This window comes from Lissotriton vulgaris, unplaced genomic scaffold (genome assembly GCF_964263255.1).
Source record: "Lissotriton vulgaris unplaced genomic scaffold, aLisVul1.2 SCAFFOLD_1705, whole genome shotgun sequence".
NCBI classification, from domain to species: Eukaryota; Metazoa; Chordata; class Amphibia; order Caudata; family Salamandridae; genus Lissotriton; species Lissotriton vulgaris.
Genome location: NW_028252178.1, coordinates 171,478 through 199,332, shown reverse-complemented (window position 1 = coordinate 199,332; position 27,855 = coordinate 171,478). Strand labels below are relative to the sequence as shown.

The window sequence follows — 27,855 nt, the reverse complement described above, 5'->3', positions numbered from 1 at the left end:
GGGGGCAAATTAGAGGCGGAAGGTGGTTTTTGGCGGGCGGATCGCCACAGCCATATGGGCGGTGGCGATCAGCCCGTTATCATAATGGGCCCCTAAGACTTTGCATGCGTTCATAGATGTGTACCTGATATGCAACTTTGTAAAATTGATGATCCCCCATATGGAGATGTGCAGATATATACTGCTTACGTAACTAGATAGGGATCCACTACTCATTAGGTGATGTAATAGCAAGATGTATCTGAAGATGTATATATGGTACGCAGTATTCAAATGGTGCACTGACAATGAGAAAATGGGGCCATAGTTCAAAATACCACCAGGTGCTAACCGTGCTCACTTTTACTCCATATACTAAGCCAAATTACCCAGATAATACCCGACCACATCCGTATATGCGAATGTAGATGTGAGCACTTAGTGGCCCCACCCCAGAGGGCGGTCCCCGTAACTGTTTGCACACGGTTAATGTTGTTTTTATAGGTATGTCTTTGCCATAGTTGGGATGCTGAAGTGGATGGGGGAATTAGAGGGAAGTTTTTTGTTATATGCAGGCAACCACAAACAGAGTACACTACAGAAATTCAAGTCATGAGTAACCTTTAGTATACAACCATGCTGTTGACGCAAATTGCACACTATGTCTATGAAGAGAAGGTATGTTGTGTTCACATATAAATTCCATGCTAGGTGATGGAGAATAGACTAAAGCCGTCCCAAATCAGATTATTGTCCTGGAATATTAGAGACCTAAACAACCCTAAGAAAATATGTCAGGCATTTGCCTACCTTGACAGACACCACATTGGTATAGCCTTTTTGCAGAAATCTCGCCTTGCAAAAGCAACTAAATGTACACTGGAAGGCAAATGGGCTGAGGCTATAATAACGTCATCACACTCCACATAGTTTAGAGGAGTCATGATACTCGTGAAAAAGGGCGTACAATTCCTTATAGATTAAACTATAACAGATGATCTGGGCCAATATATTATTGTCACAGGCCATATTACAGGACACCGCATAGGATTGATTAACATCTATGGACCAGATGTAGACAATCGTGAATTTTTCAAAAACATATGGCGGAAACTAAGCGACCTACCTGACATGGAGCTGCTGTGGGGTGGGGACCTAAATTTGGGGGGGTAACAAAAGAACTGCACAAGCGGGCAGTGAAGGTAGTACTGGATGTTATGACTGACTTTAAAATGCTGGGTCTCTGGCTTCTGCGACACCCTCTATATTTAGAAGCCATACATAATTCTGTGGTACATGATAGCTGGTCACGTATTGGCTACTGGCTGAGGGTGCTGCTGCATGGAGACAGGATATACAACACTTGCCCAAAACAATATCCGACCACAAGCCAGTTCTCTTATCCTTTGAACTCCCACATTATGTACCACCGCCATACATATGGAGAGTTAACGCCAAAGCGTTATTAGACTCCTCCTATAACAATGCTATTCGATAAGCTATTCAGGAGTATTTTCAATTGAATAAGCCCTTAGTTGACACCCAAGTCTCCTATGGGAAGCTTTTAAAGCCACCATACGTGGAGTTTGTATTAGTACTACAGAAGGCATACTGAAAGACATCCGCAATCAGCTTTCCCAATGTGAAACCAAGCTTAGAGCCCTAGAACAGGAGTATGAATGCACTCAAAACATGGCTATACTGGGTGACATCAGGAAGATAATGTCGGAGTACCAGGAGTTTGTTGAAGATGAACTTAAGTAGATATCGAAAAGGCACATTGCTCGTACATATGGTGAGGGAGGTAGACCAGAACGTGTTTTGGCACACAAAATCTGCACTAGGCACATTGAACACGAGGTAGTTAAAGCCAAAGACAAACATGGCACACAACTTTATGATACAGAAGGTATATTAAAAGCCTTCATGGACCTGTATGCATCACGAGACACAGCCACATCACAAGAAACATTATCATACTTAGAGGATATCACGATAGCTTGGCTATCAGATGCTCAAAGGGGGTATCTGTTGCAGGCAGTCACTGTCGTAGAAGTTACAACTGTGATTAAAACACTACCCAATGGTAAAGCCCCCTGACTCAACGGATTTACAAGTGAATTTCACAAGGAAAACACTGACTTGTTGGCACCTCACCTTGTGGAAATGTATGGAGATGCCCACAGTAGACAGATATTACCGCCCACACTAAGAGAAGCTATGCTCATAGCCTTTTTGAAACCTGATAAAGACCCTGAGAACTGTAAGTCCTACCTGCCCTTATCAATGATTAATACAGACACGAACATTTAGCTAAATGAATTGCTAAACGCTTGCAACCACTAATGCCCAATATTATACTGCTGGATCAATCCGGGTTTATACACCACCACTCTACTGCCCATAATATACGTACTTTATTTGCATTTACACATCAACTAAACCCGGAACTTAAAGTGGCCGCAGTCCCATTAGATGCAGCTAAGGCGTTCGACTTGGTCGAATGGACTTATCTTTTCACAGTCTTACAGAAAATGGGCCTTCCCCCGATCTTCCTGCAATGGATTAGGATGCTTTATACACTGTTAGTAGCGTGAATAAGGGTGAATCAATATGTATCAAATACGATAAAAATTACACGAGGCACAAGACAGGGATGTCCCCTCTCACCGCTCCTGTTTGCGATTGCATTAGAACCGCTGGCATGCAAAATTAGACAGTGCCACAAATCTCCGGCCCTACAATTCCCTCAACGACCCTTGAATATTTCGCTATACGCTGATGACATGTTGCTATATGTCTGTGACCCCACTAATAATCTTTCCCCCCTATTACGGGAGTATATTAAATTTGGGAGCCACTCCAGTCTCCAAATTAACTGGAGTAAGTCTTCAATAATTCCCCTAACAGACACCACTCAGCCTCACCCTGCTGAGTTCCTGCTTGATTGGCAGACTGACCTGGTTAAGTATTTAGGAGTCTGGTACCATCTTGTCCCTGACACAGTCATACGCACAAACTACGGGACAGCCATCAGTAAACTTGAAGAGAAAGTGGTTGGCATTATCCATTCCACATCGCTGGCAGCGTGCATCAGGTCTGAGTCCGCATTTGTGCAGCTTAATAGGTGTGTGATAAGTTTGATGTAGATATTTATAATGTATGATGCGCAGGTTACCATTAGGAGTGAGCATACCAGTCAAGGTACAACAGCTAGGCCATTCTTCTTCAGTGAGGCGTATTTCTAGTTAGTTGTTCCACTGGTCTAGTGCTTTATATGTATTTCCCTCAGCGTCTTCCTGGAATAGTATATATAGTTTTGTTACAATATGTACGTTATGAGGGTTATTGATAATCATTTGCAGCGCTTTCAGCATTGGTGGTTCATTGAGGAAGGTAGGGTACAGACTTTTTATGGCACCTCGTAGTCTATAGTGAGTAAATTTAAAAAGTAGCGTTTGGTTGCTAATATAGGTAAGATCGTCAGCTTTTATGAAAGTGCCATCTTGATATAGATCTTCCATCTTATCAATACCCACCCGCTGTAGTAACTTCATTCCAACCCTTTCTTGGGTGACTGATAAAGCTAGATGGTGTTGCAGTGGCATTGCCGGCGCATATAACGGCAATTTATGTGCTAGCCTTCCCATTCGCAGCCGTGCCATGTTTGTAGTGCGTATTGTGTCTATCTCATGATCAGTCACATGAGTGCAGGGGTGTGGTAGTATGCTGTGTAATGGGATTGGATGTGCATCTCCATCCTCAATCGCTGTGTGTGGTTGATGTTCGGCTGCCATTCTTGTATATAGAATGAAAGATACTTCCTTTCAATGATGGGGAGATCTTGTTTGTGCTATAGATTTGTTTGAACAATATGGTCAAGTATTTAGGCCAAAATGTTATGTAGTGTTTAAGAAGGGCATTTGGGAAGCCATTTGGGCCTGGCTTCCCATCTATTTTCAGTTTCTTCAGTAGTTTTTCCAAACGCTTCTCATCAGTTAGCGACGCATCTTTGTTTTTATATGGTGTGATCTGTAACATCGCATTGTCAGCAACCTTTTTTTAGATTAATATGACTTTTTGTCATCCAGAGCACTGGTCTCTTCTTTTGTCTGTGTTTTCTCTGTCCCCTTAGGACTGATAAGGACTGATAAATATTTTGTAGCTATGCGACTTCCATTCTTCCACAGAAATCTCGCCATTAAACTGGCAGTCTGGCCCCCGGTTTAGCCTGTTTATCAGATTAAATTATCTACTATTTTTGGTCTTGATAGACTCTAATAACTTATTCAATACATCTTCTTTCTTTGCGTTTTTTTTCTTTGCTACAATCTTTGTTATAATGGCCCTCTTAAGACAAAGTATGGTTTTATCCCACTCCTATCCATGCTTTGCCTGCACTGTTATTGTTCTTACTTCCTTTGCTATTTGCATTTTCAAGTATTGCAGCTCGTTTGTATACCAGCTCTCCTCTGTACATCCTGCCTTTATTGGACCTCATTCCTTCTTGGGAACTTCTACTTTGTTTGGGATTATAATGAGTAGCTTCTTTTTTAGGTCGAGCCAGTTTTGTGGCTCGGCATCTGCGCCTATCCCCTTGTTGTTTTCTCCTTGAGTGTATACCATTGCCATTATTTGAAAAAATGTTAGTGCACTATTTGAGTCATTGTCTATTGTAACCTGCGGACAGAGACCCTGGTCATTTGGTTTCACTCAAATTTTGGGGTTTTAGCACGATTTTTAATGTCAGTGCCAAGAGGGGTGTAGGACTTTGGGGACCCAGTATCCTTCTTGAATTTTCTCAACCATGGTTAGGGTTTGCTTCTTTCTTGGTTGGTCTTTATTTATTGCCTTTACAATCGTTAGATTTCTCCTGTTAGTAGATGGAAAATCAGGTTCCAAAGCTCCTTTTAGAGCTACTTGACTGTCATTTGAAGTTTGCCTAGGCTCCCTTGATTTTCAATTTAAAGCAGTAGTCTTGGCTGGGAGCAGTGGCCCAGGGTATATGACTGGCTCAGGTCCATATATATTGAGCCCCCATTGCTGGAAATACTCAAGGTGATTGAGGACTTGACTCCCAATCTCTCTTGTGGCCCTAATGTAGCTTCCCGTTGTTCTCGACATGGGTGTGGCAGAAATTCAATTACTGTTAGATGTTTTGAGTTGATGTGTTCCTGTGTTCTAATTTCCTTTAATAATTTCCAGACTGCACTTTTATTTAAAGTGTCGGAGACTTCTCTCGATTCATACTTTGGGATCAACATGAGGTTTACGACTGATTGTTCCTGTTTATGGACCTGTTGTTTGTCACATATGTCTTCCCTGATGTTTGGTGTTTGATTTTGTTTGGGCCTCTTTGTTGGACTCTTTAAAACTGGTTATGTCTTGGGCTTTTGTTGAAGGTAAGCTGGGATGGTAATACTCTGTTAGAATTGGAAAACTCCCTATTTCAGAAGTTTCATCTGGGGTTAATTTAATGTTATGCCATGCGAATTTATATGGGGCTTTGGCCTTGGCGATTGGATTGTCCTTGAACGGTAATAGGATTAAGATGTGTCTTGTTGTTGAAGTGTACTGTTGGACTTGGCCCTTTTGGCATGTTCACCCCGAAACTTTTTGCATTTACCTAGCCTGTTTCTGTAACCTGGTGTTGGTGATTTTAGGCCTCTGCACACTTTTTCACTGTGGCCCAGTGTAAAGTGCGTGCACTCTCTGTGTACGTGTGGTGAGACTGGCCTGTCCTCCCATTGGATTGCATGGGTAATATGTGTGTCCATGGTAGTTCCTGATGTGTGGGGAGTGCAGGGTCAAGTTTGGTATGTGCAAACTCATGAGATTAAATGCTGTGCGATGATGTGCGCGGATTTATTGTGTCTAGTGTGGAAGTGCCACTTCTAGAAGTAGGCATGTCTGTGCAGTGAAGGTGAATTGGCTGTCTGGCTTGTGATTGGCTGGAGCTGGCTGGTGTGCCTGGCTCTAGGAGTCAGGATGGGTCTGCCCCGGTGGTGAATGGAGAGATCTGCATGTTGATAGGAGGGAGGAGTGCACCTGGGACTAGAATAGGGCTGGGCCTTCCCTCCACAATGCTGGCTCCACCCCCTGTGGTGTGTCTGATGTCACTAGCCTGGCCAGTGAAAGGGAGAGAGGGGCTGAGCAAAACAAAGTGCTCAGGAGTTCCCCTGAACCAGCTGTAGCTGGTTCTCCCATTGCCTGCACCTTGTTAACAAAGGGATTTTGTGTATAAAAAGGGGATGAGACCCCATGAAAAATGTTCTAGTTTCCTGACTTGAATCTACCAGGGGAGTGCTGCTGCTGGGGCCCAGGGGAAGGCTTGCTTCTTGCCCGATTTAGTTAAGGGCGCTGTTGTTTTTAAATAGCAGGAGCCCACCCTGCTTTATCGCCAAATTTGGAGGGAGCCTACCCTCATGGCGCTTTTTAACTTATTAATTCAGACAGGTGCCCACCCCGTTTATGGGGGCCTTAGCGGGTGCCCACCCCGCTTCTACTTTTTGTTTTTACACCGAGGGAGCCTACCACTCGTTATTGCCCCCGAAAAAGTGATGCCGGCGCCGCGGCAAAACAGGAAGTCAGGCGGCCGGGCGCCTAGAGCGGGGCGGGACTTCCGCTTGCTTCCAGGAAGTCCCGCCCGCCGCCGCGCTGGGATTGGCAAAAGTCCCGCGCCTAGAGAGAGGAGCATTGCGGCCGAGTCCCGGGTCCCGAGAGGGGGCCCGGGTGAAGAGGGAGGTGGGGCTCTCCTACGGAGAGAGAGCCCCGCATGCACCCCCGCCCGGAGGAGCCCCCGCTGAAGGAAAAGCAGCCCGGTGAGTGAAACGGGCTGGGGGGGCTCCGTGGGGGCTAAGGTTGGTGCCTGAGAAAGGCACAGCATCAGGGGGGCATTTAGGGCCGACCCCATGTTTGTTTAATGAGTCCCCAGAGCCTCGTTGGCTCCATCGTGGCCCCACAGTTGGGTCTAGAGCACGAGGCTCCACGTTGTCTAGTGCCCTTCGCAGCCCAGTGCCATGGTTACGCTTCGAGCGGCCCCATCTTGCAGTGGGCTGCTCCAACGAGGCAGGCATGATTTTGGTCCTGGAGCCAGCCCGCTCCACCATGCCCATTATTCCCCGCTTGGGACATATTGACTTTGGGGGCATGTTTGTCTAAGGAGCCAAGGTGGCTCCCCCGCCCCACAGAAGTTGCGGTACAGCCCGTGAGGGGCCATAGGAGCCCATGCTGAGCCCTGTGGCTCCAACGATGGGCACGAGTTTCTTCCAGAGCCTAGAGGACTCCAACCTTTTGGCGCAGTCTTTGTTCAAAGGGGCCAGTGAGGGCCCAGGTCGCAGTTTGCTGCACAGCTGCCCAGCAAGTAGTGGGCAGCTGCACCGTGTAGGTTTTTCTTTCTAGGGACATGTCTTTGGACTCCGGAGTGAGTCGCACTCCTTCGCCCCTACCTCGGCCTTCCACAGCTGCGCAGCACTTAGTGCCAGCTGCAGCGTTTAGGCCCTGTTCATTGTTCTCAGCTGCCCAGCAAGTAGTGGGCAGTTACCACGTTTAGGGTTTGGCACAGTGGCGCGACCTTGATGTGAATTATGTGCTAATGCTTTGGGTGTTAGGAAATGTACTGTGTGTAGTATGTTGTGCGCTCCCTGTGTTTGATACCTCTAGAGATGGTTTTACCTATGAAGGTTTGTGTTAGTGAGATTGTACTTCACTGTGATTTACGCCCCTAAATGTGAGTTATACTTAGGAGGTAGGGTCTAATGTGTTTAGACTAGAGAGGATATTGCCTACTGTATTTATACTGGTTAGGCCTAATGTGATTTATATGTACTATGCAATGCCTTTATGCCTGTGATACCTCTACAGGTGTGTTCATGCTTAGGAGGTTGTTTTGCCTAGTATAGTTTATGCTAGTGAGTTTATGTGTCCCTGCGTGAGCTATGCCTATGGTTATTAGTATTGCGTAGTGTGTACCTACCTGTTACCAGTGGTTACTGGTTGTGGTCTATAATTGTTATTTGGTATTACAGTTACTCTATGTGCTATTTCTACTAAGTGCTGATCCTGACAGTGGCCCACGTGGCCCTGTCCTGTGTAAATAATCCCTTGTGAATACTGCCCATGCCAGTTGGCACAATGTATATTGCGTGATTACTATCTGATGTGTTTTGACAATACAAAAGTTATTTTTATATAACCTTGTGTGGAGTTCCTTTTGTAGTGTGCCTGGGATGTTGTTGCTGTGTGCGTGTGCAAATGCTTTACACATATCCTCCGGGATAAGCCTGACTGATTGTGCCAAGCTACCAAGGGGGTGAGCAGGGGTTATCTTTGGCGTGGAACTCCCTTGCCCTGACTAGAGTGCTGGTTTATGCCTGGCTTTGGCGCAAGCCTCAGCCAACCAGAAATCCCATTTCTAACATGTACCAATTGTAGTTGAGGACGTTTGTTGCTGTACTGATCTCGCTGCTTCCCCTTGGAGGTAAAGTAATTTTTCCATGAGCTCTGTTAAGGGTTGCTCTTGACTTTCTAACTGGACTGACTGTTGTTAGACCCTACTGTCCCCTGAGGGGCAATGACTAGAGGGTTCCCAGTTGCTGAGTCCTGATAGATTCAGTGATAACTTGGAGACATCAGATTGGCAGCGTGTACCTGTGCACGTGTCAAGGGTGGACTAACATATTGAGATTCCCTCTTAGTTGTGGTAATTGACTGCTGACAGTTGGATTACTGTGCCGTTTCTGTAGCATTTGGGCTTGCAATGGACTACTGTTTGGGTATTTTCAAAATAAAAAAATCTGTTATTTTTTGCTCCGCACATTTTGCTGTGCCATTTTTTCCTTCCCCTTTAAGGTTGGCCTTTTTTAGGTCGAGCCTGGAGCAACGCATGAGCTGCTTGCTCGACTTTTAGTAAGGGGCTTTTCAAAGTGCTACCCACAAGCTTTTCCTGGCCTAAAGCTTGCGTGCATGTGCGCGTGTACGCACGCAGCCGCCATCTGCCTTTCTTATTTCATTAAGCCTTGTTCTAATGGCTCCTCTGCTCGCACTCTTCCTCCCTTCTCCCCCTCTCTCCTTGTCAGCCTTATTCAGGCTCCTCTACTTGCACTACCCCCTCCTTTCTCCCCCGCCCTTCTCGTCACCTCTGCTTGCACTACCCCCTCCTTTCTCCCCCTGGCTTGTTTTGTTGATGCAAAGAATCATAAATTGCATAACTTAATTTTCGGAACTGCAGCTGTTCTGTTATCCTGGCTTTGAAATGATTGAACCGTGTAAGGCAGGACCTGCTGGTGTGTGATTGTTTTATGGGTCATTTGCCTGGCTTGACCTGCAGTTCCAGGCTTTCTGCGCACTGTTCATTTGCGACACATGGACGCTTGAGATTAGTTTCAGTACAGAATTACTACAGTTTCATTCCATCGATGTAGCGAGGGTGGTCTGGACCCGAGAGAATGCAGGGGAAAAGGGCCTCCGTCTTCTCTCTGGATACTAAAACACGGCAATAAGCACTGTTCATTAGTACACTCAGACCTCTGGGCTCCGCCACCTTTGACTGCTGTGCCCTTGTTGCCTGCGTTTCAAGATTTATTATGATTAGTTAAAATGTTCCTTTTAGTTACAGCACTGGTATTAAACAGGAGGATAGTGGTAATATTCTGTTGTTGGTGAAGATATTTGGAATGACTTCAGTATATTATTCAGTCTCAATGATAGGATATTTGAGTCATAATTCCGCAGTAATATTATGTAATTTAGGAATTTGAAAAAACATAATCTATAGGAGGCAGCAGTAATTTTCAGGCCATTTCCAAGTACAATTGTTCATGGATTATAAATCCCTCCAGTGCTCTAAATAATTTTAAAAAGTGTGCTCGGTATGCTCTAGTGATGTGTGTGTGTGTGTGCGTGTGTGTGCGTGTTTATTTGTATATGTGCTTTAAAAACTGACCTACAGTTGTCAACCTCTCCTTTTGCCTTTCGCTTGCACCACATACACTATTGGTATGTTGCTGTGTAGTCCGAATATAATTGTTAATCCTAAATTTACAAAAGCCTGATCCGTTACGTATGCATTGCTAACACGTTACTATGAACCCTTTCTAATAACGTGCGAGTTTGTATGATAATGGTGTACATTTAAATGAGTAACAATATTCTCTACATTATTAAGCAATTACGCTTGCAAATCCTTCATAAATTTTACACAAGAACTTTACACAAGAACTTCTCTCTCATCGAAATCTCCTGTAAAATCATAAGCACTTCCTGCTTGTGTGCGGAGATCCCAGAGCACTTCTTTAAACAAGCACTGGCATAGCCAATAGGTCTCGCCTCATAAGTGTTTAGCCATGCAACAGTTGATGTTGTTGCACCAAGGATATTGCGCTGCACAACTAAATACTTATAAGGTCCCAAAAGCGAGACCTATTGGCAATGCCAATGCTTATTTCAATTATCTTTACTCTATTATATTCTTCTGAGCTTCTCTCTATAACTGTATCCTGGGTCTTTGGTCTTTTTTAGCTGTTCACTTTCACTCTTACTGTGGTTTCCTCTTGTGCTCCTTGACCTCATGGTGGGGTCTGTTTAAGACGCTCTATGAAGGGCAACTGGAAAGCAATCTGCAGACTGCTGGATTTGCTGTGTTGAATTGTGGCTACTTTACTTAGCTTCCTCCGAGCCGCTCACTCAGTGGCTTTTTATTCCTTTAAGATTTACTTAATTGCTATTCCTTCCCCACCTGAGTTTTTAAGGTTTTTCCCAACTTCTTGTTGTGTTGCTGTTTATTTGGCAGATAGGAGTGATAATGATATTGAGTGAGCAATGTGGACAATGTGGGAGAGGCGGAGGGTTACAAGCCGGGGCACGCCGTGCCCCCGCCCCCAACCTACCCCCCCCCCCAACTTCTCACCCCCAGCTGGTCTGCTTCTCAGGGCCTGGATCTCCTTCTGTGGAGCAGGCTCCTTCGCCAAGGAACATCACAAAAAGTGGTGCTCCGGTGGCGCAAGGCGCCTCATTAATGAGGCCCTTGATTTCCAGCATTAGGTGAGACTTGCTCATGCATTTTCAGCAGTAAGCCACCTTAGTGTAAAAGTTTTGTTATTCACAAGGGTATTTTTCTTAAACATGCAGCCTCTCTAAATTCATGACTAAGTCACACCTGTGTCTGGACCATGCTTTCTAAAAGCAGGCCGTAAAATTCTGAATCAGTTTACACCTAAGACAGGAGTGAGAAACCACTACTCAAGTTCAAGTTCCACTTTATTCGGATTCCAAAAAATCCATAAAAGCACAATAACACTGCAGATTTACAACAAAATTAATAAAATTAATTCCATGTTACTCAGTTTACAATAATATACAACAGCGATTCGTCAATTGATTTGATGGGGTACCAGGATAAGAACATTCAGGGGTTACACATCATCTTACGTGCTCGTGTGGCAATTTTCAGAAAAATGCTGGTGCGAAAAATGAATTCTTCATTATTCGGAGTAAGCAACCACTGATAAGCATTATCCAAAGAAACAGGTTTCTGCTTATTAAAAAATGGGGTTAAAAACCACTTGGTGTATTTTAAATAATATTTACAAAAGAACAAAAAATGTAAATCAATTTGGCCACTCGCACCATCACATGGACATAGTACTTGATCAAGGTTGGGAAACCACTACTCATAAAAAAGGTTTGAGTATCAGGCTGTCTTCTGATACTTACTCGTCTTTTTTAAGTCTTAAATTGTTTCCATGGTATTCGTGAAGACTTAAAGTTTAACTTAAGCATACATTTCATTATATAATATTATTTTGTTTTAAAAAACACAAAACAAAGGAAATACACCTCCTCAAATGACATTTCAGCACCTCCAGACCTTGCTCTTCATGAGAGCGGCATCACACAGGATACTGTATGAATTTCTAATGCAGGACTAGAAGTACATACTCATGTCTTAATTCAGCTCTGTTCTGTTTTCCAGCATCATTTACGAGGTGACCGGAATGTGGCTGTTTGGGAGGCAGTTTTGTAAAGTCTGGATCTCTTTTGACGTCTTGTTCTGTACAGCATCCATTGTCACACTATGTTTCATCAGCCTGGACCGATACTGCTCGGTTGTGACCCCCTATCACTATTCGAAGAGGATGTCCCGCCGACGGTGAGTAGTCAGCACCTTTCGGGAGCATGAGGGAAGGGAGCATGCGCAGAAGCATTATAGAAGGCTTCTAAATATGCTTTCCGATCAGAAAACAGCATTTTTCAAGGTCAGTCTAATTTCTGATGATAACCATAATACTGTATGGGCCAGAAGGGGTGTGGAAGAACTGCTGTTCATCCAGGTAAGAAAGCCACAGTATTTATTTTTTGCAGTTTTGTATAGCGAGGAAAAGACCCTAATACCGTGTGGAGAAAACTAACGAAGTGAAATAGTTAAGTTTTAGACGCCAAAGAAACATTTCTAAGAGAATGCTTACGCACATTAAGGGCCTCCACACTCGTGGCAAGGCCCTGCAGTTGCGTGCGAGTCTCAGCACTCGCGGCGGAGGCTCCACAGTCGTGGGTGAGTCTGCACACTCGTGGCAGAGGCCCCGCAGTTGTGGGAGAGTCTTCGCACTTGTGGCGGAGGCCCAGCAGTCGTGGGAGAGTCTTCGCACTCGTGGCAGAGACCCCGCAGTCGTAGGAGAGTCTCAACACTCATAGCGGAGGCCCCGCAGTCGTGGGAGAGTCTCCACACTCATGGCAGAGGCCCCGCAGTCGTGGGAGAACACTTGTGGCTGAGGCCCCGCAGTCATGGGTGACTCCGAAATGAGTACTTACTGCAGAGATTCTGTCCCGAGTGTGGAGACTCCCCCACAAGTGCAGAGGCCTTTTGTGAATCAGACCCAAAGAGTATTTTGGAAGAAGAGACAAACTATCGAACTAAAGCATTTTAAGTATCCTGTGAAGAAGCAGTATAGTAAGAGAAAAATTAAATGAAACTCAGAACCCAGAGCTCAAACAAATTTGGAAAGGGCACAGACTACTTAGTTATGAGATTTAGCTGTTACATAGAAATACATTAACTTCAAAACAACAAACACCAGCAAACATGGAGTAAGTACAGCCGAGTAGACTACGTCATTATTATACATAGCAATGGTGTTTGTAGGAGTCAAAAATTTGCTAGCATTCGCGCCAAGAATTTTCAATTCTATTAAGGACACGGAGGCGAGGATTATGCTTCTCAAACTTTACTGCATCAACACAGCAGCCAATGAAAATATATTATTTTCGCAACAAACAATAAATTACTACATTTCCCATGAACACCATGGTTATAGGCACGCCCCCATAGTCCATAAGAACCCTCTGCGTGCGTTACACATCCTCTTTCTTTGAGGCGAAAGTTCATTGCATGAACCAACACGAACTCCAACATGGAAGAATAACTTCAGCTCAACAGCTTGACGGCCATCGTCTCTTAATCCACCGTAATCACTGAAATACAGGGTGGGCAAGCGTATGATATACAGACATTAAGCCGGGTGGGATAATCCTCGCCTCCGTGTCCTTAATAGAATTGAAAATTCTTGGCGCGAAAGCTAGCAAATTTTTGATTCTATTACAGGACCGGAGGCTTCAGAATATGCTTGGTTTAAAGCTTGATTAAATACAACAGAAGTAATATCTCCCACTGGCTTATAGTAAAACGTTTTAAAAGTCGATTCAGACGACCAATCTGCACAACGCATGATATCTTGGATACTTGATCCCAACCCAAACGATTTCGACGCCATTGCGCCTCTCACAGAATGAGCACCAAATATTCTAGTATCTACACCAGCTTCGACCATCACATAACGAAGCCATCTAGCAATCGTGGCCGCAGCCACAGGTTTGAAGGGTTTCTGAATGGCGATCAACAATTGTGTACAACCCTGCGGCCGCAAGGCCTTAGTACATTCTTCGTAAGCTTTCAAGCAATGAACCACACACAATTTGTCATTTGAAGGAAAAGCATTATATGAAATGTGACGTGACAAAGTTTTAGTACAACCTGTAATATGAAAGGAAACCCCTTCCGGGGTGAACACTCTACCTGTTACGTTGAGCGCTCTCACATCCGAAGTCCGTCTGCAAGACGATAAACACAATAACATAGCCAGTTTTGCCGATAGCTGCTTTCTGGACAGAAGAGCATCACTCGGCCATGTATTGAATAAGGAAAGCACTAAGGATACATCCCACAAACCTGTATATTTGGGCGCGGGCGGCTTGGCAGCCCTGATGCCCTTTAACAGCTTGCATACCATCGGGTGCATGCCCACCGGTTTCCCGTCTATCTGGGCATGCCCCGCCGAAATTGCCGACTGAAAATTATTAACCGACCGGTACGCTAAACCTGAACCGGCCTTTTCCGTCAGGAAATTCAGTACCTGGGACAACTCCGCCCCCACGGGATCCAAACGTCGTCCCACGCACCAATCCATCCAGTTTTTCCAGGCTGAGGAATAACGTTTCCTGGTGGAAGGCGCCCATGCCTGTCTGATAAACTCAGCAGTTTCGTCCGAAATTCCCGGCAACTGCCACTGTTCCCGGAAAGCCTCCATGCCATCAGCGACAGCTTGCCCTCCAGAAGCAACGGGTGCTGTTACCGCTGAGGGCCCTGCAGCAACCATTTCGAGTCCGGAAGCATCCGTGGGCAATCGCAGCTCCACTGCAAGAGCTTGGGGAACCAAGCCTGAGACGTCCACCACGGAGTCACCATGACTATCTCGGCTTTCTGTCTGATTACCTGTGTCATCACCCTGGGAATCATGAGGAAGGGAGGAAACGCATACTGTGTCCCCTGAGACCAGTCCTGGAGAAAGGCGTCCGTCGCCGCCGCCATTGGATCCGGTCTCCAGCTGAAGAACCGGTGAATCTGAAACGAGAGCCTGGAGGCAAACAGGTCCGTCTGAAACGGGCCCCATGTGGCCTGAAGCCACCGAAAGACACGAGGGAGCAGCTTCCACTCACTGTAATCCCTGAGATGTCTGGAACTCCAATCCGCTACCTGATTGGCCTGGCCCGGAATATATTCCGCCACCACCGAAATCTGGTTCTGGAGACAATAATGCCAAAAATCTTTGGCTATCTGAACAAGCATCGACGACCTCGTGCCGCCCAACTTGTTGATATACCTCACCGCCGACACATTGTCCAGGTGGAGGAGGATGCAACAAGACGATTGTTTCGGGGACAAAGTGCGAATCGCAAATGACCCCGCTAACAGTTCCAGACAATTTATGTGCATTTCCAGTTCCTGCGCCGACCATCTGCCGCCTGTAGAAACTTCTCGACAGCGCGCGCCCCAGCCCCATCTGCTGGCGTCGGACTCGATCACCACCTCTGGTTGTGACCCGAAAATCGCCCTGCCATTCCAGGCATCTACGTGACTTAACCACCACTGTAATTCCGTCCGTACTTCCTCCGAGAGAGGTACAGAGTCTGTGTATGAGAGGCCCCTCCGTAGATGTTGTATCTTGAGCCTTTGAAGGGCTCTGTAATGTAAGGGCCCTGGAAAGATCGCTTGAATGGACGATGCCAGAATGCCCACTACTCTGGCCAGCGTCCTGAGAGTCACTACCTGACTGTCCAACAACTTCCGTATCTCTGATTTCAAATCCCGCAACTTGGCCTGCGGAAGGAATAGTTGAGCCGACAGAGAATCTATCGTGAAACCCAGAAAATCCACCGACTGCGTCGGAACCAGTACCGATTTCTTTGAGTTGACTACAAAACCCAAGCTTTGGAGTAAGGACATGGTCATGCTCAGATGCCGCAGGAGACAAATTCGATCCTGTGCCATAATTAATATATCGTCTAGATAGATGATCAGTCTTACCCCTCTTTCCCTGAGGAAGGCGACCACCGGTTTCATCACTTTCGTGAAGCACCATTGGAGCCGAGGAGAGACCGAAGGGAAGTGCCAAGAATTCGTAACATTGGTTGCCCCAAATGAATTGCAGAAACCTGCGATGCGGTGGGAATATCGGGATAGACAGATAAGCGTCCTTGAGGTCCAGGCGGACAAACCAATCCCTTTCCTGCAGCAAATCTGCCAGGAGGTGGATCCCCTCCATTTTGAAATGGTTGTAGGTAAGGTATTGGTTGAAATCCCTGAGATTGAGAACCAACCTGTTGCCGCCTCCTTTCTTTTGGACAAGGAAGACGTTGCTGAAGAAAGACCGAGGGCCCCTTTGAACCCTTGCGATCGCCCCTTTCTTCAGCAATTCTTCCACCTCTTCGTTTATAAAATTGTGATCTTGTAGGGAAAAATGGAGAGGCGGAGGGGGAGAACCCTGCTCTGAGCGGGAATAAAATTCCAGGTGAAAACCCTGAATCGTTTGCAGCACCCATGCATCTTGTGTCAAAGCTCGCCACTGCGCCATGCAATGCTGCGTTCGTCCCCCCAACGGAAGAATGGAAAGATCTGGAACACTCACCGGAGTTCTGGCTGGACTTGAAGTTGGCCCTGGTGTTTCCCGACTGGAAACGGCCCTTCGAGAATCTTCGCTTGGAAGGGTAGAAAGTCCCACCGCAGGTGGAGTCCCACTCTCCACGGCCACGGCCAAAGTCTCCACGCTGGGAGCCTTGCTGGAATCCTCGGCCTGACGAGCGGGCCCCGCCTCGTCCGGCCCTGTTGAAAACCCCCTGGCTTAGGGCTCGCTTGATACCGCTCTGGGCTTTGTCAAGGGCGGTGAAGGTGCCGACATATTTAGTAACGTCCTTCACGAACTTGTCGCCAAAGAGGAAACCCCCCGCCAGGGGTCCAGGTTCCGCTTCCGGAAGCTCAGTGAGGTTGCTGTCCATCCGAAGGAGTAGGGATTTCCGCCTCTCGGAAGAGATGGCGCAGTTCGCGTTGCCCACGAGGCAAATGGCGCGCTGGGCCCAGCCCGCCAGAATGTCCGGGTCCACTGCGTCTGGACCCTCCTTGGCCTTTAGTGCCATTTCCAGAATTTTCGCCAGGGGCCCCATGACATCCAACATCTTATCCTGGCAGCCTCGCCAGGCCCTATCCAACCCCCTCTTCGGGTCTTTGGAGAATTTACGTAAAAACGTGAGCATGCTCGCGTCTATCTCCGGAGTGTCTGCTACGCCATCTTGAATCTCAGGCCGGGGACACTCCGACCTTAAACGATTGCGGACCTCCCTGCTGAAAGGCTTGCGGAGGTTCTCGTGTAGATACTCAGCGACCGCCGGGGGAGGGATCCAGTCCGAGGACCGGGGGTGGATGATATCCGCCGGGTCAAAATTGAATGTCCCGATTTTTTCCTCCGCCGGATTCGGTTCGGTTCTGGCCTTCTTAAAGGGAGGAGGGCGCTCCTCCGAGGTGTCGGTGTCGGTACCCGTGTCCGTATTGGTGTCATCCGTGTCCGTATCCACAGGTATCGGGCGTTTGGACTTGGCCTTTCCGCCCACGTAGTATTGGTCTGATGGCCCTTTCGCCGGCAGGGAAGCCAGAGACTGAGCATGCGGCCACTGCTGACCCGCCGAGCACGTCTCGGAAGAAGTGGCTGCGTGTTTGGATTTCTGCTTCTTCTTCTTCCCATAGCCGTGTCGTTTGGCAAAACCCTCGAGCTGTTTCCGAATAGGGCGCAGAGCCTCTGCAAGCGCCTGATGCACCGTCTGCGGGACTTGCGTCTCCATAGCTTTCGAAACCGAAGCCTGGACCGAGGCATCCAGGGCTTCCACGATATTATCCTCTAGAACAGCCTCCCGCTGTCCATCCACAATCTCCTCCTCATCCTGATGTTCCTCATCTGGGTAGCGAACCCAGCCCTCCATCGTGAAGGAACGTCGGCCGACTGCCGGTACAAAGGGGAGGTAATGGGGGGGGGGGGGTCAGCCCGGGCACACTTGAACAAGTTCGACGGTAACGTTTCCCAAACCCCCTCAGCAGAGCTGTAGTCAAAGGTCAAAGACCTGGGCCTTTGATTCTGAGAGCGTGTGCACACTCTGGGCCTCGCAGATTTTCCAACCAACAGGCTCAAGAGCGCTGGCGATCACACAAGGGGACCCGCCGGTGTGTGGAACGCGTGTGCAATGCGTTCGCAGAAAGCGAAGGGATCAGCACGAGGCGCGCTGCCCAAGCGCTACCAAAACCGCCCAATTAGCCCAAATTGGTAAGCGTGAAGGTAGCGCGCATCGGCCGAGAGCCACCCGGAGAAGCGTCAGGGCGTACGAGGGAAGCCTCTGCGCGCCTTGCGGCTGCCGGTATCGGGCTCGTATGCGTTAGCGCGGCGGCCCCCTTGCCGGCCAAAGACCGTTGTCCTGAGCGCTAGAAGCACAAGGACCGAAAGACTGATGTCCTAAGTCAACGGCTCTGAAGTGGTTCGTAAACGGACAAAGAAAAGTGCAACAACAATTCCAACAGAAATAATAAAATAATTCAATTCGGAGCTAAGGCTCAATCATACAACACATGTTAAATCAATACAAAGCAACCTCAAAGGAACAACCCAAACACAAGCAGAGTGAGGGGACCCAGGGGAGGTGCACTTAACTCTGACTTGAGCAGCAAAGAAAGAGGATGTGTAACGCACGCAGAGGGTTCTTATGGACTATGGGGGCGTGCCTATAACCATGGTGTTCATGGGAAATGTAGTAATTTATTGTTTGTTGCGAAAATAATATATTTTCATTGGCTGCTGTGTTGATGCAGTAAAGTTTGAGAAGCATAATCTGAAGCCTCCGGTCCTGTAATAGAATCTTGCTCCTCTATCAGTCCTCAGCAAATCCTTTCTAAGGAATCTTGTTGTAAATAAGTTAAGTTGGTAGCAGGACACGTCTTCAGGTTATTAAGATATATTTATTAAGTTACAAGATAAGACAAGACAGCAGAGCAGTAAACCTCACAGCTGACCAGACCATCAACTGCCAAGGCTAGAATCTTCACAACACAGATAGAACACTCTTAGGTAGTATGGGAGACTGGTAAGATAAGAACACTAAGAAAGGACTACAGACACCAAGTAGTCATATTGAAGTAAGTATAAATATACATCACATCTTCTCCCCTAACAGACAAAACACAAATGAAAGACTCAAACAAATGGTAAGAGTTAAAGCATGGAGAAACACAAAGAAGGAAACATATAACACTTAGGAGGTCAGCGACCTCATGAACTTCCAGAACTCGAAGAAAGCGAATCAGGATCAAGATGATAATGATGATGACCACCTTCTCCCCTTCGATCGACAAAACATGAAGACCCAGTCTACTCTCTACAATCCGTCATTGTGGCCAGCAAAAACGGGAATAGACAGTTTACTTTCTCCATATCAGTGTTTGTCTGTCACGGCTTCACGCTCCTTGAAGATAGAACAGGTCACCAAAAGTCTCCAATTCTTAAACAGTTCTGGAAGAATGTTCCTGTAGAAAAATTTGGAGCTAGTTCTCTTACAGTCCAATATAAAATTTTAAACCAGGTGTCTAGGTTCTTGTTCTTTTTCTCAGGTTATGGGCCTCCAGTTGTGGTTCGGGCCTCTAAGTTACCATTAAATTGTATTTCTTTTGTGGACAAACTGTCTCAGTACTGTGGGCTATAAGCCTGGTTCTAAACGCGGAACATTTATCCCGGTTCAAAGAACCACCCTGTCACAACTTTCTGTTGTGGTACTGGAACTCTTGTCTGTCACGAATCTCTATCGTGAATTCTCCCGGTTCTGGGACTCCCTTTGTCCACTTCCGGTACTGATTTGGGGGCATCCGTTGTCCCCTTCTAGTTCTGCCAATCCTGGGACATCCATTGTCCACTCCCGGTTCCAGGTACTGCCGGTCCTGAGACTAGTTTTGTCCTCTCCCGGTCGTAATTCTGGGGCCTTTGTCCCCTTCCAGTCCTGGGACATCTTTTGTCCACTCCCATTTCTTGGTTCTGCAGGTCCTGGAATTTACTTTGTCGACTCTCCTTTGTTCTCTTTCCTCTCTGAGACCTTTTTCTCCTTTATAGAACCTTTGTCTCCTTAGACCACAGGAGTCTCCATCTAGGTCTCTGGACATACTGTCGTGGCACTGGGGCGTTTGCCCACTTCCACTTGAGACCACTTCCGGGACCTTTGTCCCCTCCTGGTTCTGGGACCATTGTCCCTGTTGTGGTTCAGCAGTTCCTTGGACTAGCTTTGGCCACTCCCGGTACTAACCAGTCCTTCATTTTCACTGAATTGTAGTTTGAGTCCCATTAGATTTGCATCTCACCTGCCATACTTTTCCAGGTCATTGTCAAAAAACACTTTCTAAATTCCATTTGCATTACTTGTCTTTAAATTGATCTGTGCCAAACACTGGATAAACAAATTACTCCCTGGAGGAATTGATGGTAGCTGCCAAACAAACCTTTCCAATTTACATTTGTAATACAAATTCTACAAATACTTCTTTTTGTGCTTCTTCTTCTGAGATTTTGCCATATATGTGCTGATAAACATCACCAATGAACTATTTGCTGTAACAGTTCTTAACTTGACCCTTCTCACTTTTGCTCCCAAGCTTTTAATTTAATTGAGAATTGCAAATGAAAACTATATTGTGAGGTCGAATTCTTCATTTAAAAAATGAGCCGCACAAATTATTTCAAAAATCCACAAGGTGGCAGTATTGTAAAATATTTAAACGTGTAACAGACTTAGAAATGTAGCGAAAATTCAATAAAGCTTGTTTTTTGCATTATGGAACAAGCGATATCTTAGGCAAAACAACTTTGACACTAAGCACTTTGCCCTCACTTTCCAATCGACACGAACAACTAGTTCCATCGGAGCACATGAGTAATGAAAAGATACGGCAGTCACACTGCAATTCTATGTCAGGACGGAGGCGAGGATTATGCAGTCCTTTGTTCTCTTTATTACAATAGCAATTCAAAGAAAAAACCAATCAGCACATATTAACTGAACCACAACTCCAATGAGCACATGGGGCACAGTGTCCATAGTAACCACCAGCCAATCATGATGCCGTCCGTTGTATAATTAGCCTTGACGTCCCTTCCTCTTCCTCCTTCTTCTCTGCTCGTCAGATGAGTCACCCTTTTTTCCTCTCTGACGTACTGTGTTTCTAGTGATTGTGATTTATTATTATTATCTGCCTGTGCAATAGCGCTGTTTCTCTAGTGCGCTTTTCTCTGTGTTTGGCCTTCAGCAGTTGACTGGCGACAGGCGCTGCTTGCGCCGTCTCTGCCGATCTATCGCGGACTGTGTGAAGCGCATCCTAGCGCTTCCTCGGCTCTGTGGGGTGCCACCGTTGGGGGAAGGCTGCACTCGCGGCTCTTTTTCCTTCGATGTGCGCGTTGAGGCAGAGTATTACCGGCCTCACCAACCCTCGCCTTGACACCGGCTCGGTGCATTGAACGCGCTGTGGGCGCGGCGCCACCTAGTGGCGGTTTACAAGTACTGCACCTAATTTTTGACAGATAGGCTGTCAGGGCACCGGCGAGGGGGCTACCTTCTAGATTCTAGGCATAAGGTGTTTTGTGCTCACACCCTCATAGAATGCAGTCTACCGAGCATTCAAAACCCCCATTCAAGAGGCGGAGGAAAGTTGCTGCACCCAACCCTTGCCACCGGCGGTTGGTCGCGCGCTTTCTCAGGCCCTGGATACTGTGCTGGCGCCCCTGCGGGAGCGAGTGAATGCCCTCATCCAAAGTATCCCCGGGGTGTTCGGTAAAGCAGTGCTGTCGACCGCGGACCCAAAGGTGCGCAGGGGGGAGGGAAAAAGTCTGCGAAGTGTCACGCGGGGCACCTGGAGGAGTTCGACCGCTTGAGGGACTCCTTCCGCAAGAGTGCACGAACGCTGAAGCATGTACCCTGCTGGGAGGGTTTCTTCCCCGGAGAGGATGGCGACGAGGTCGCCCCGGACTCAGACCATGAGGATGGTTTCCCCGTGGAGGGAGAAGGTGTTACCGAGGAGGAGGCCTCCTCGGAGGACGAAGGCGAGTACACCGGGCGGCCCTGGCGCCCGGCGTCTCAGTCTTCGGGGTCCATGGAAGGGGATGACAAACTCCCGATATGTTTGATCCGACAAAAATCTACCACCCACGATCGTCGGAATGGACCCCTGACCCCAAAGTTGCAGCGTATGTGGCGGGGAAAGTTCGCCAACCCCTGGAGAAAGAGGTTCGGACCCGCATGCGGGGAGAGTGCCCTCGCCCGAAGCTAGAGGGCAGAGTGGCGGCCACCCCGGACATCGATGAGAAGCTTTATGCGTTCTTCGCTAAATTTATGAAGGACCCTAGGAAGGGCATAGATCGTTCCTGGCGCAACTGCCAGGATAAGCTACTGGACGCCGTGGGCCCCGTGACCCAGATCATCCAGTTAGCCGAGAGGGCCAATGAATCGGGGACGGCGATGTCCACGGAGGTCGTGGCAGGTTGGGCGCAGCGGGCGCTATGCTTCCTGGGCAACGCGAACTGTGCGTTGGCAGCGGAACGGAGGAGATCTCTCCTCATCAAGATAGACCCTAAGCTGGGAGATCTGGCCACTTCGGAGGCAGGGCCTATTGCACAAGGCAAGTTATTTGGCGAGCCCTTTATTAAGGAGCTGAATAAGTTCATCACCACTTTCTCTGCTTTAGACAGGGCGCAGACGTCCATCAAAAAGATTTTTCCCGGACGGGTTTTTGCAGGGGCCGGAAGAGGACGGGGTCGCTCCTCCGGCCACCAGTTCCAGCAAGGCCCTAATAACAAGAACCAGCAGCGGCGTAACAACGGCTGGAACGATGGCCGGCAGGGAAACTTCTACCCCAGTCAAGGCGTTGGCAAGGGGCGAGGCAGAGGATATCTGGGAGGCCCATCCAGTGAGTGTTACCCTTAAGGAATTATCTCCACAATTGGTGCAAAATCTCCTCAGACCCTTGGGTTCTCCAAACTGTCAGGGGCTTCCGAATAGAATTTTACGGTACTCCCCTCCAGAAAGTTCGCCCTCAACCGTTAACTTTTTCCACAGAAGACAGGATTCTAATCGAAAACGAGGTGTCGGAACTCCTCAGGAAAGGAGCGATCCGCAGAACACGCCTTCACCCTTCGGGTTTCTTGAGCAATTTTTTCCTAGTCCAGAAAAAGGACAAAGGGTTTCGCCCAGTTATCAACTTAAGGGAATTCAACGAATGGCTGGTCTACCGCCATGTCAAGATGGAGGGAATCCATCTGTTACACGACATTCTCCTCCAGGGGGATTGGATGGTTCGCCTGGACTTGAAGGACGCATACCTCACGGTGCCGATCTTTCCGCCTCACAGGCGCTTTCTGCAGTTCTTATGGAACGGGGAGGTCTTCGAATTTCAAGCACTCCCCTTCGGCCTCTCTTCGGCCCCATGGTGCTTTACGAAGCTCCTACGGCCAGTGGTGGAGTCACTATGCGAGAGAGGTGTTCGGATGATCATTTATCTCGACTACATCCTGATCATGGATCAGTCGCCGGATTGACTTCGTTCCAACTTGAACATGACTATTGCTCTGCTCCAGGACCTGGGGTTTGTGGTGAATGCTGAGAAGTCTGAGCTTCTTCCGAGGAGACAGATGACTTTTCTGAGGTTCCTCATAGATTCGGAATCTGCTTGCCTCAGCCTTCTGCAGCAGAAGGTGACCAAGATTCGCAAAGAACTCTCCCAGACCCTTCGGAGGGACAGAATCTCCCTTCGGCACCTGGCTCGAATCGTGGGTCTCCTCTCAGCCTCAATTCAGGTGATTTTTCCGGGCCCGTTGCACTACAGGGCCCTTCAACGACTGAAAGCGCAACATCTCCGGAAAGGACTCACATACTCCGAACTCATTTCCCTCACAGAGGAGACGAGGACGGAGTTGCGCTGGTGGATAGAACACATGAGTGCGTGGAACGGGAGAGCGATCTTCGGATCCAGCCCGGACCTGATCATCGAATCGGATGCCAGCCGAGCGGGCTGGGGAGCCCGTTGCGGCGACATCACGATGGGGGGCCGTTGGTCAGAGGAAGAGCTTCAGCTTCACATCAATTGCCTGGAGCTTCTAGCGGGCTCCTTCGCGGTGAAGTCTCTGACCCAGAACCAGGTGTCGTGTTGCATCCTGCTACGCATGGACAACGTGTCGGCGGTGCAGTATATCAACCGCCTGGGTGGACCTCGGTCCCGGGCCCTGGCAAACCTGGCAAAGGACTTCTGGCACTACTGCCTAGAGAAGCGGATTTCGTTGTCGGCGGAATATCTCCCGGGCACACAGAACTCGATCGTGGCTGGCATTCCAGGAACTTCCAGGATTTCAGCGTCTGGCGACTGCACTCTGCGGTCTTCCAGGCTTTGATGAACAGTTGGGGGCCATTCTCGGTGGACCTGTTCGCTTCCCTGCTCAACCGTCAACTCCCGAGGTTCGTGAGCTGGAGGCCGGACCCGGAGGCGGCGGCGGTCGATGCATTTTTGCAGAACTGGTCGCTGGAACAGGCTTACGCGTTCCCTCCCTTTCTAATGATTCCTCGAGTAGCGGCGCAGGTTCGCCGACAACAAGCATCGCTGGTCCTAGTGACCCCCTTCTGGCGGGCTCAAGCCTGGTTCCCCCACTGCTCGAATTGTCGTGGGATTGTACGATTCGATTGCCCTTGTTCCCTTCATTACTTTCGGGACCCCTGGGAGAGGGGCACCCGCTGGACTTCAGGGGACTTTGCACCTCACGGCGTGGAGGATTTCAGGGGACATTGGCAAGACGGACACCTTTCAGCGGACGCTGAGGAACTCATCAGCAGAGCCTTGGCCCCAGGTACTGTCAAGAGGTACCGATCGGCTTGGCAGCGGTGGCGTCGTTGGTGTCTGGGAAGACATGCCGATCCCGTGGAGGCTGATGTTACCCTCATTCTAAATTTTCTGTCTGAATTGGCCCAATCGGGTTTGGCCTATCGGTCTGTCAACTCTTTCAGATCCGCCATTTCAGCGGGGCATGCCCACATCGATGGCAAACCGGCGGGGAAACATGTAAATGTACAGGAATTTATATAGCGCAAATTACCAAGCGGTTTCTAAGCGCTTGCTTAGGGAACCCGTGCTGGTATTCCCCTGTGAGATAACCCCGGCAGGGTATCCGCAAGGTGAAAGCCAGGCATCCCGCCGCGAGGGGCCATTGTGGAGATTAAGCAAGCTATTGCCCAGAGTCGCAGAGTGTGAACCCATGAATCGAGTAGGCACCGGAGCGAGAATTGTCGAGTCTGTGGACATTTTAGGACTCAAGACCCCGCCGAGCCGGGAATTGAACCCTGGTCCCGGGCTGACGTCTGCTTCCAGGTCTGCCTCCTCTAACCAGTGAAATAGATACCAGGTATGAGCTCAGGGAAGCCCTGGGCTACCAAAGGCACTACCTTAAAGGGCCATAAGGCCTCACCAGAATATTCAAACCTTAAACTTTTTTGTATTTTCAAATTCAAACTGAAGGTTTATTTCAAGTTTATGTTTTCATCATAGAAATATCAATGCTCTCGTGTTTCAATGTTCATACATCTACAAGACATCCGTGATTTATACATATGTTGAAAAGTTTCAAAGTCTTATTAATTGTAAACAAAACATACGGGCTCCCTGAGCTCATACCTGGTATCTATTACATTGGGGGGGCTGGGCACGCTCCCTCCCAACCACTGAGCACACTAAACAACATTTAGCGTGGATTAACTACACATAAGCTTATAGAGATATAGGTGTGCTATTCCACCACTCCTCTGTATAATCCTCTAACCAGTGAGCCACACTTCTCCACTTCTCCTTGGGTTTGCAAACTCATGAAGGGTGCCAGACTTTCCAAACCCCCGGAACCCAGATATAAAAATCTCTGGGATGTCAAAATCATCCTGCGCTTACTTGGCTCCTGGCGTGATAACCAGTATCTGAACAGGAAGGAATTGTCGTCTAAGCTGGCGATCTTGCTGTGTCTGGTTTCGTGCAAACGCGTCTCCGACATGCAGGCACTGGATATCACGGCACGCATGTTCACTCCGGAGGGAGTTACTTTCACGGTCGCTAGAAGGACCAAGACTAATATCAGGTCGGTGTCATACCCGACGTTTCCGAATCACCCTAAACTGTGTGTAGTGCGCTGCCTCAAGGCGTATGAGGACATGACGGCGGAGTACCGCCCTCCAGGGGAACGGCAGCTTCTCATTGCACTGCAGAAGCCGTTTAAGGCGGTTTTGGCTCCATCCATCGCTAGGTGGGTCCGTTGGATCATGACTGAAGCGGGGGTGGCTGTGACCAGATTTGGAGCTCACTCCACAAGAGGAGCAATGGCCTCTAAAGCCATTCAGGTGGGCGGTAGACTGGAGGACATCATGGCAGCAGCGGATTGGTCCTCGGTGTCCACATTCAAAAAGTTTTACTTCAAGCCCATCTATGGCGCAGCAGAACTTGTGGTGGATAAACTTTGAAACTGCATAATCCTCGCCTCCGTCCTGACATAGAATGAAAAATTTCCTAGCTAACGTAACAGAAAGTTTCAATTCTATTAAGGACTAGGAGGCAAGGATTATCCCTCCCGAGACTTGCTGGTCTCGACCCACCCGTGCGCCTTCGAACTTCAGTAAGTAATGATTTACGATTTATTTCACTGCTATACCTATGCAATGAGATGAGTTGGAACAGGATATTGATGTGTATACATATTCTAGAACTCTAAAATGTTCACGTTGCTAGGCTGTGCTGATTCTCGTAAATGCTGTGTACTGCCTCTCTTTGCTTTCTTCTTGAAAGAGGAGCTGGATAACGGTTATCTTGTTTGGTTTAGGACAAGACCAGAAGGATTGAGAAGCGTTCCTGGGGCTCTTTCCTCACTGAGCAGAAGAGGAAGAGGAAGGGACGTCATGGCTAATTATACAACGGACGGCATCATGATTGGCTGGTGGTTACTATGGACACTGTGCCCCATGTGCTCATGGGAGTTGTGGTTCAGTTAATATGTGTTGATTGGTTTTTTAGGTCTCGCCTGTCAATGCGCATGCGCATCGAGCTTGCGAGACTATGGGGGCTTAAACAGTCTTTAACCAACTTGCAAGGAATCGTGGCGATTCCTTGCAGTGCCCGTGAAATTCAAGCTCAATGCGCATGCGCATTGAGCTTAATAGCGCGTGCACATGCCCCCAGCCGCCTGCCTTGCATGTATTTTCCCTCAGGCGCACTCCTCCCACACCCCCGCTCCGCCCCCTCCCCTGCCTGCCGTGTCGCATTTCTTCAGTTCCCTCAGCCGCACTCCAGGCCCCTGCTGCTTTCACACCCTCTCCCCGCTCCGCCCCCTCCCCTGCCCGCTGTGTCGCATTTCTCCTCCCCCCTCCCCTTCTCTGCCTTCCCTCCGTCTTGTCTCTTCACTTCTTGGTTGCACGGCCGCTAGGCCGTGCCTCCCCTACTCTCCTCCCCCCTCCTCCTCCTACTCTCCTCCCCACTCTCTCTCTCCCAGCACAACCTTGCCGCTCAGGTTTGGACCCCCAGAGCGTTTACTTTTCAAAGTAAGTCGCAGATTAGAGCGTTACTTGCAAATCTCCAAGGTGAACTCTTCCAAAGTCGCCCCACCCCAGAAGAAGTCACCATCTGCCACTGGTGTGGTCTTTCACATAGGTAGTAGCCTTCTGCAAGCCAGAAAAGACTGGGGACGGCGACACCATCACCTCCCAACCCCCCAACTCCCCACCTTCACGCCCTCCTCCATTTCCATCTACACTGCCCCTCCTGCTCTGCAGAGTGGTTGTGACAAAAGCCAGCGAGCTCGCTCCGCCGCGGCCACTCCCCTCTGCCTGTGCATTTCCAGACATGTTCATTAGCCTCGCAACAGACACCTTTGGGGCTGCCCTGCATGTCTAATTCATTCTCCAAACGTTCCATTTTTGCCAGCGCAAACGAAACGATGGGCTGAGAGTCAGCGTCGGGGAAGA

At 48.3% G+C, this 27,855-nt stretch overlaps 1 protein-coding gene across 1 annotated transcript in view; it reads left to right on the top strand.

The window, feature by feature from the left end:
- LOC147662646 (histamine H2 receptor-like) overlaps positions 1–27,855 on the top strand; it is a 344,347-nt gene that overhangs the window by 274,853 nt on the left and 41,639 nt on the right. Inside the window, exon 2 of the mRNA XM_086951026.1 lies at positions 11,951–12,127. Coding sequence (XP_086807152.1) covers positions 11,951–12,127 — 177 coding nt within the window. The remainder of the gene's footprint in view (positions 1–11,950; positions 12,128–27,855) is intronic.